This window comes from Manis javanica, chromosome 10 (genome assembly GCF_040802235.1).
Source record: "Manis javanica isolate MJ-LG chromosome 10, MJ_LKY, whole genome shotgun sequence".
Classification (NCBI taxonomy): domain Eukaryota; kingdom Metazoa; phylum Chordata; class Mammalia; order Pholidota; family Manidae; genus Manis; species Manis javanica.
In genome coordinates, this window is record NC_133165.1 from 33,099,442 (window position 1) to 33,106,457 (window position 7,016).

General features: G+C 60.0%; 2 protein-coding genes across 2 annotated transcripts; one reads left to right on the forward strand and one right to left on the reverse strand.

The window, feature by feature from the left end:
* Nucleotides 1–1,085: 1,085 nt before the first annotated feature.
* Nucleotides 1,086–4,988, forward strand: LOC108409367 (insulin receptor substrate 1-like). The gene is given in 4 exon segments (XM_017679896.3): nt 1,086–1,149; nt 2,404–2,661; nt 2,664–2,867; nt 3,046–4,988. Coding segments are annotated over 4 exon segments (1,179 nt in total). The 3' UTR covers nt 3,699–4,988.
* Nucleotides 4,989–5,134: 146 nt separating this feature from the next.
* On the reverse strand, nt 5,135–6,987 carry SAP25 (Sin3A associated protein 25). The gene is made up of 7 exons (XM_017679938.3): nt 6,854–6,987; nt 6,537–6,689; nt 6,230–6,330; nt 6,038–6,147; nt 5,793–5,946; nt 5,586–5,680; nt 5,135–5,451 (listed from the first exon to the last, which is right to left on the reverse strand). Exons 2-7 carry the CDS (start codon nt 6,680–6,682, stop codon nt 5,209–5,211), a joined length of 849 nt encoding a protein of 282 aa, XP_017535427.2. The 5' UTR covers nt 6,683–6,689; nt 6,854–6,987; the 3' UTR covers nt 5,135–5,208.
* Nucleotides 6,988–7,016: the final 29 nt, after the last annotated feature.

Below are 7,016 nucleotides of genomic sequence, written 5' to 3' on the forward strand. Positions count from 1 at the left end.
CACACCATGGGGCTGCTCCCAGGCTCCCACAAGACTAAGTCCTCATGTCTCCCTGGCCAATGCTGTGACCATGCTCTGCAGACAGCAGTCCTCTGTGTTGGCCCCAGCCTTCAGCAGGTCACCTGTGACTCCCCTGTGGGTGAGGAGCAGGAGCCAGTCCCCAGACCCCTGTGAAGCACTCTGTTCTCTCCACATTGAGAGCCCGTTGTGGGGGAAGGGCTGAAGGAAGGGGATGGTGCTGTTCCTGCATCCTCCACAGAGGAGTGAGAGTGGGATCAGAGCGAGGGGCACCCAGCAACAGCCCAGCCTTAGTACCCCTGTGGGCTCTTCTCCCTTGTAACAAGATTCTCCCACAGGGACTTAAAACATGGAGATCCTATCCCAAGGCCTGGTGCCTGGCAGGAGGATGCACCTGTGGACCCTTATACTGTGGGAGGTGTTCTCACCAGCAGAGCCAAGGTTCTACCTCTCCCTGTCCCTAGGGAGCAACTCCAGTTATCAGGGCAACAGACTAAAATCTTGTCTGAGTATGACCTAGGGCAGTGTTGTTGCTAGGGCAACTGGTTAGGCCAGTTGTTTGGCTGCAGCTTTTTCTGGTACCCAGCAGACTAAATCACCTGGCCCTGCCAACCCACTCCACCACTGCTGCTCACCCAGAACCCTGGCTCTCAGGTCCCTGCTGCTTCCTGCCTTATCTTTACCCAGCACTTAGGGGCTCAGTGATATACCAGGGGGTCTGTGATAGCAACTGATGTCACAGACCTCAGTGAATCTCAGCTTCCTCCCCTTCCTGGCTCTCAGCAGAAAAAATGGGAAACAGGAGGCAGGAGGACAGAACGAGAACCAAGGGTGACAGAGAAAAATGCTGGAGCATAGCAGGTGCCCCCACTGGAAGCTATGGCCTTGAACATACACCTCTCTTGGGTGGCCACGTATGGATCCATTGTACACATGCCTCTCCCTGGCCAACACCCAGTGGCCCACCTGAGCTGCCAGCACCTCTCCTGCACCTTGGGGTGAGGGGACTTGGGCTGACCAGGAGGCACCTGGTGGGGCCCCAGGCACCTGCCTGCTAGCTTGTGCCCATGAAGCTGGTGGGCTCCACACATCTTGGTATCAACATGACCCCTGAAAAGAAGTTTGAGGACCGTAGCTTCAAGGCACACTCACCATCCTCATCTCCAGAATTCCAGCTCCCAGACCTGGGAAACGGAGAGACCTGGGTGGGAAGCCCTGCCCTCCCTGCTCAGACTGTCCCACCCTTTGGACTAGTCTGTGAGAAAAAGAACCAGGTTCCCTTGCTCAGTACTCATATCTCCCTCTCCTAATGGCACCCCTCCCCAAACCCATCTTTAATAGGTGCCACAGTTGCTCTCAGCTCCCCCTTTAGGCATCCTCCTTGCCATGAGAGTGATAGCACAAGGTCCTCTTAGGTCCCCACCGTGTGTCAACTGCTAGTTTGCCTCGCAGTGTTCACTGACCAGTGCCATCACCCCAAACGTAGGTGGGTGGTCCTTGGAAGGTTCAGAAGGGTGTAAAAATGTCTGAATCCCAACCCCATCTTCAGCCTCTCCAAATGCAAGGGACAAAGGGTACCTCCCCCAGAGTCTTCGTTTCTGGGATCAGTACCTTCAGCTGGCCAGTGGTGTTTTTGGACGATGGTGAGGAGGTGCTGAGGGCAGTGAGAGGAAAGTGCCCCTGAGAGATTACCTCTTCCACAGAATCTCCTTCAGTGGCAATTTAGCTGGGATTCTGGTGGGTATAGTCTGCACAGGGACCAATGTTAATTCATCCAAAGACATGTCCCATCACCCCAAACTCAGAGAAACAACTTCCAGCTATCTGAAACCAGCACAGCCTAATACTCAGTGGCCCTGGCTCCTACGATTCCTTCGGCATGAAGGGTATAGAACCATTCCTAGGTGGCAAGGGGGTGACAGGTGCTGGACATCTAAAGCCCTGGTGAATGGCAAGATCCAAAAGGGGGTGCTGCAGTATGCGTGGCCTGCCTTAACCCTAATTGTTAGGACAGCAAATGCCACCGCTAGCTGGGCCCACCCTGGACACAGTTTCATTCACAGGGGCCTCCCATAGTCACTTTCTGAGCAATCAGCTCAGATCAGTAGAGACGCCCGCATACTCCCCGCCCTTGCAAAAGCCCAGTCCGAGGGGGTGGGTGGGCTGGGGCGGAAGCCGCCTCAAATAAACTGCTGCACTCCCACTGCGGGCGGTCAGCAGAGTGGGACAGGGGAGAGTTCGGCCAGGGTAGCCATTGGCACACAGGCTGCACGCAGCAAGGGCCCACTTCAGACTCCTGGCCCCAAACTTACAAGTCGGGAGTCAGAAGACAGGCTGGGCATCAAGACAAGTGGCAGCCTATCAGGACGCTAACCCTTCCCTGAGGGGCTCCACCTCCACCCCACCTCTGCTGCCTTTTCCCAGTCGTCTCAGTTCGTCCTCTGGCCACTTTAGCCTTTGGTCGGGGACGAAGCCCGGAGACTGTGGCCCCATTGCGACCCCGGAGTTCGAGTCGGCCGACTTGCCTCTGGGCCTGGGCCTGCCCGGCCGACGTGCGGCCCTGCGGCCACTTGCGGAAGCAGAAGTCCTAGCGTCGCCGCTTCTTCGTGCTCCGCGCGGACCCGCCGCATCTGGAGTGTTACGAAGCGAGAAGTTCTGCGCCGACCAAGTGCGGCCCAAGCTCAGCGTGAGCCTGGCGGGTGCGTGCACCATCCACAAACGCGTGGACGCGCTCCAGCGCCACCTGATCATCCTCTACCCGCACGACGGCAGCCTGGGCGTGGCGGCGGCCAGTGAGAGGGAGCCCCAGGCGTGGTACGGCGCCCTTCTCGAGGTGCGCGCCGCCGCCGGTGAGCCTGAGTCCCCTGCAGGCGAAGACGGGGCGGGGGGCGGATGATCGCGGATTTGGTTTATCCGGGGGCTGCCCCCTCACAACCCACAGCCAGCCTGTCTGAAATCAAGGTCAAACATGAAGCATTCACACGTTTTCAGTTTTCGGAGAACAGTGATTCCAAGCTCCCCTCCCAGGAGCCCCCTGTGCCCAGTCCATTGTCTCTCCAGGTTTCGGGTCCCACAAGGACCCGGGGGTCTGGATCTTCGCTCCTTTTCAGGACGTCTGGCCCGTGACGCTGCGGCCCAAGGGGCTGGGGCAGACGCGAGGCCTGGGCAGCAGTGGCTACCACTTGTGCCTGGGTTTGGGGGTAGTGAGCCTGCTGCGCAAGCCCAGGGACAGAGGCTCCGGGAGCACCCAGGCATTGCCGCCGCCGCCAGCCTTGCACCTGTCCGAGCTCAGCGTACACCGCTGCGGCCAGGCGGACTCTTTCTTCTTTCTGGAGCCTGGCCGCTCGGCGCCCACAGGTCCCAGGGAGCTGTGGCTACAAGCGCCCGACGCCGTAGTGACCCAAAGCATTCACAAGACCGTACTGGCAGCCATGAAGTGACTCTGGGACAGTGGTGCTGGTGACAGGGCTGAGCTGCTGCCAAGGGATCCCTTGACGAGCGCCCCCAGGCCCACTGTCCCCCAACCTTATGAAACCCTGGCTTCTATGGCCCAATCAAGCTGCAAGAGCCGTCGGGGTTGCTTGGGTGAGAGGAGGGACCAGGCGACCCTTGAGAACCTGACTCTTGGGGCAGTAGCCTCGTACCGCGAGGGGTTGGAGTGCAACGGGCTCCGGGTGTGACTATGAGCCCATGGGGGGGCGGCAAGGCAGGCAGTTACATGGTGATGGAGCCCACGGGCCTTCTGGCTGCCATCAGCGTGGCTCCCCACCAGTCGCTCCAGGACTGGGGGGCCACCGAATACGTGCCCATGAGCCACTTTCCAGCAGAGTCCTTTTCCTCGAGCTCCCTGTCAGGGTCCCACAAACCCAGGGCCAGGGAGCCTAGACTCGGGCATCAAGGCCCCCACCGCGGATTTGGGGACAGCTGGGGACTGGCAGGGACTCCTCCAGGTTTGCAGCCACCATAAGAGTTAGCTGGGGATTATGTGTGCATCGAGTACGTGCGCCCGGACTACGTAGGAATGGGCACTGCCATACCAAAGACCCCCAGGGGCACCTCAACTATGCCAACTTGAACCTGGTCCCTCAAAGGGAAGCAGACGACCTCAGGACCAGCAGGCACTCGCACAGCTATGCGCGCATCGAGTTCCAGAACCTCAGGGAGGCGCCAGTGAGAGGCCCGGGCGGTCCTGCCCCGTCTAGGTGACGGATGGATGGATGGGGAGGATGAAGATAACTCGGTGAAGTTAGGAATGCCTTCCCTGTCTCCCTAAACCCCCCATCCCTACCCACGGTGGGTGGGGGGTAAAGTGGCTCTAAGGCCCAGATGCCCCTCCCACCCCCACACATGGGACCTGCAGATGTTCTGAGCTGCCCTTAGGCCCTCTGACCACTTTGCCCCTTCCAGCTTGTGCCTGGGAAATCTTCAGGAGCAGGTTCCCTAAGAAGTTGGATTCTTTGAGGGGTGAAAATTCTAGAACCCACCCACATCCCCACCTGTACAAAACTACTAACTTCAGGGCTTTCTCAGCCAAAGCCCTGGTCCTCTTTGTCCTCACAGAGTTCCTGCAGCATCACTCCAGAGTCCCAGGTCAGCCTTGGTCCCCGACCCTGCCTCGGATGACTCCACGTGTACCTGCCTCCTCTCCGCATACCTGTAGAGCCTGCCCTGTGTCTCCTCCCAGCCAAAGAATGAACTCCCAACCCCGAGAATGAACATTCTGGGGCTCCAGCAAAGGGGGATGAAAGCACTAGGTATCTTACCTCTCCTGCCCCCCCAGAAGTGACATGGCACCCCCTTACTGCCTAGTTTGCCTCTTCCAGTGTCAACTGCATGCTCACACCATCCTCCCTCTTTTGGTGCCTGGCAAAGCTATGGGTCCTTGCTTCCTATATATTGCCTGGGGGGACTGCTCTGCGCATGCACCCACACACACCGCCATTAAAGGTGTCTGGTCAGCCTGGGAAGGTCTTAGGCCCGTGGATCACCCCACCCCACTGTAAAGGGTGGCCAATGAGAAACAAAAATTTGAGGGGAGGGCAGCCAAAGCTGTGGTAGAGGAAGAGATCCCAGTCCTGCCTCCACACCCCACTCTGCTACGCACAAGGAGCCTGTCTGCAAACCAACACTGTTTTATTGTCAGTAGAACCTGTTTGGGAAAGTAAAGGACACAATCTGCCCCCAGAGGGGCTATGGATAATGGGTGTCTGGGGTCTGTGGGAGAGATGGATAAGCGCAGTAAGGGCAGCTCTGGCCACCACTGGGGCTTGGCTGGTCAGAGACAGGGTCTGGGGCACCAGCAGGAGTTGCAGGAGCCCCCAGGGAGCTGAGTCTTGGCTCCCCCCGGCTCATCTGCAGGAGGCCAGTGAGAGCGATCAGCTCAGGCCCACTGAGCCAGGCAGTGGAGCATCCAGGGTAAGGGGTTCGATGAACCTGAGGAGACATGATAGGAGGTGGGAGCAGCAGCTTCAGAGAGCCCACCACCTGAAGAAAAAGGAGGGAGCAGTGTCTCCTCCCAGGCCCATGCATGAAGGCTGGGATGAGGCCAGGGCAAGAGGAATGCTCACCTGCTCAGGGTCTTCAGACAGGTACAGGGGAACATGCTGCCCACAGGGCAGCAACGGGTCTGAAAGAAAGACTTCACTGCACATCACTGGGAACCCTGGGAAGGAGAAGCTGCTCTTAGAGCTGCAGGCTGAAGGTCCCACACCATAGAGCTCTGCCCTGGTTCCCTGCAGAGCATCACTCCAGAGCCGGGGAACCAAGGGATGTACCTGCACCCCTATTCGCCTGCTCTCCATTCTGATGTCCTGTTGCTGAGGCCTGGGGCCTCAGGCCCCTGCCAGCAGCTGCCCCATACAATGGCCAGAATGAGGGATGACACAAGGTCCGGCTTGAGAAGGAGGTGCCAGACCCCCAGCTGGGCCCCTGTGAAGGGCAGAAAAGATCATGGGAGCATCGGTCACTCCCAAGTCATCCCTGCCCCACCAGAGACAAAGCTATAGGTACCCCAACTCACCCACTCCAGCCGAGGTCCTACTTTAGCCTCATAGTTGGGGTCCCATGGAGCTAACAAGGTGGTCATCCTTGGGGGGGCCACCTCCCAGGGCCTCGGCGGGGGAAGGGGAACTGGGGGAGAAACTTGGAGATTAAAACAGGCTCAGCAAGCTGTTAAGGGTTGGAGGTAAAGGCAGCAAGGCCTGGTACCTACCTGAAGTTCCCGGGGCCTGCTGGGCAGCCAGGCCTGAGCGAGGCTGGGGCGACAGCTGCTCTCTCCAAGTCCGGGAAGGCCTCGGGGACAGGGACTGCGGGCTGGGACGGAGAGGTACTGAGTCACAGCCTCACCCCGTGGGTCAGACACCCCCTTCCATGTCTGAGTATCTCCAAGGCAGAGCTGAGGGTGCCTGGTGCAGGGAGATGGCGCATACCCATTCTTCCATATGGACAACTGCGATTTTCTCACACTATGGACGCCACCCCGCGAATTACCCCCAGGTCTCTCCCTCCGAGCCCCTCACCTGGCCTGTGGGGGCGTTCCTGGCTCCCCCACGGCTCCCTCTCCAGAGGGCCAGGCCTTACAGGAGTCACTGCTGATCGAGGAGTCTTGTTCCTCGGGCGCCTGCTCCTCCCCGGCGCCGCACCGCCAAGGGGACCAGGGCAACATACTGCGTCTGAGGGGAGGGGAGGGCAGCGCAGGGCAGCACCTCTGGGCCCCGCGTCGCCAGGGCCTCTCGCTCAGCCCGCCTCGCCCCTCCCCAGCCCCACGCGGGCCCCACGCGGCCCAGCCACTCGGTACAGCCCTTCCCTTCCCTGCGAGCCCTAGTCGATAGCCCACCTCACAGAGCTTCGCCGCGACGCCGGCGCCCAGCGCGTTTCCGGCCCACGTGGAGCGCGCTCCCGCCGGGATCTCGCGGGCGCCCCCTGGCAGCGGGGGTGGCGGCGTCCGCGTGCCCGCCAGACCTCACCAGCGTGCAGACGCTACCGCAGGGCCCTGACGG

Bases quoted from the DNA above. Each gene is read 5' to 3' on its own strand.
- SAP25 (XM_017679938.3), bottom strand. From the start codon at position 6,682: ATGTTGCCCTGGTCCCCTTGGCGGTGCGGCGCCGGGGAGGAGCAGGCG. The intron at 5,947-6,037 runs GTGAGTTGGGGT...TGCCCTTCACAG, and splicing joins TAGGACCTCGGCTGGAGTGG to GGGCCCAGCTGGGGGTCTGG. The intron at 5,681-5,792 runs GTACATCCCTTG...TCTCCTTCCCAG, and splicing joins GCAGGCGAATAGGGGTGCAG to GGTTCCCAGTGATGTGCAGT.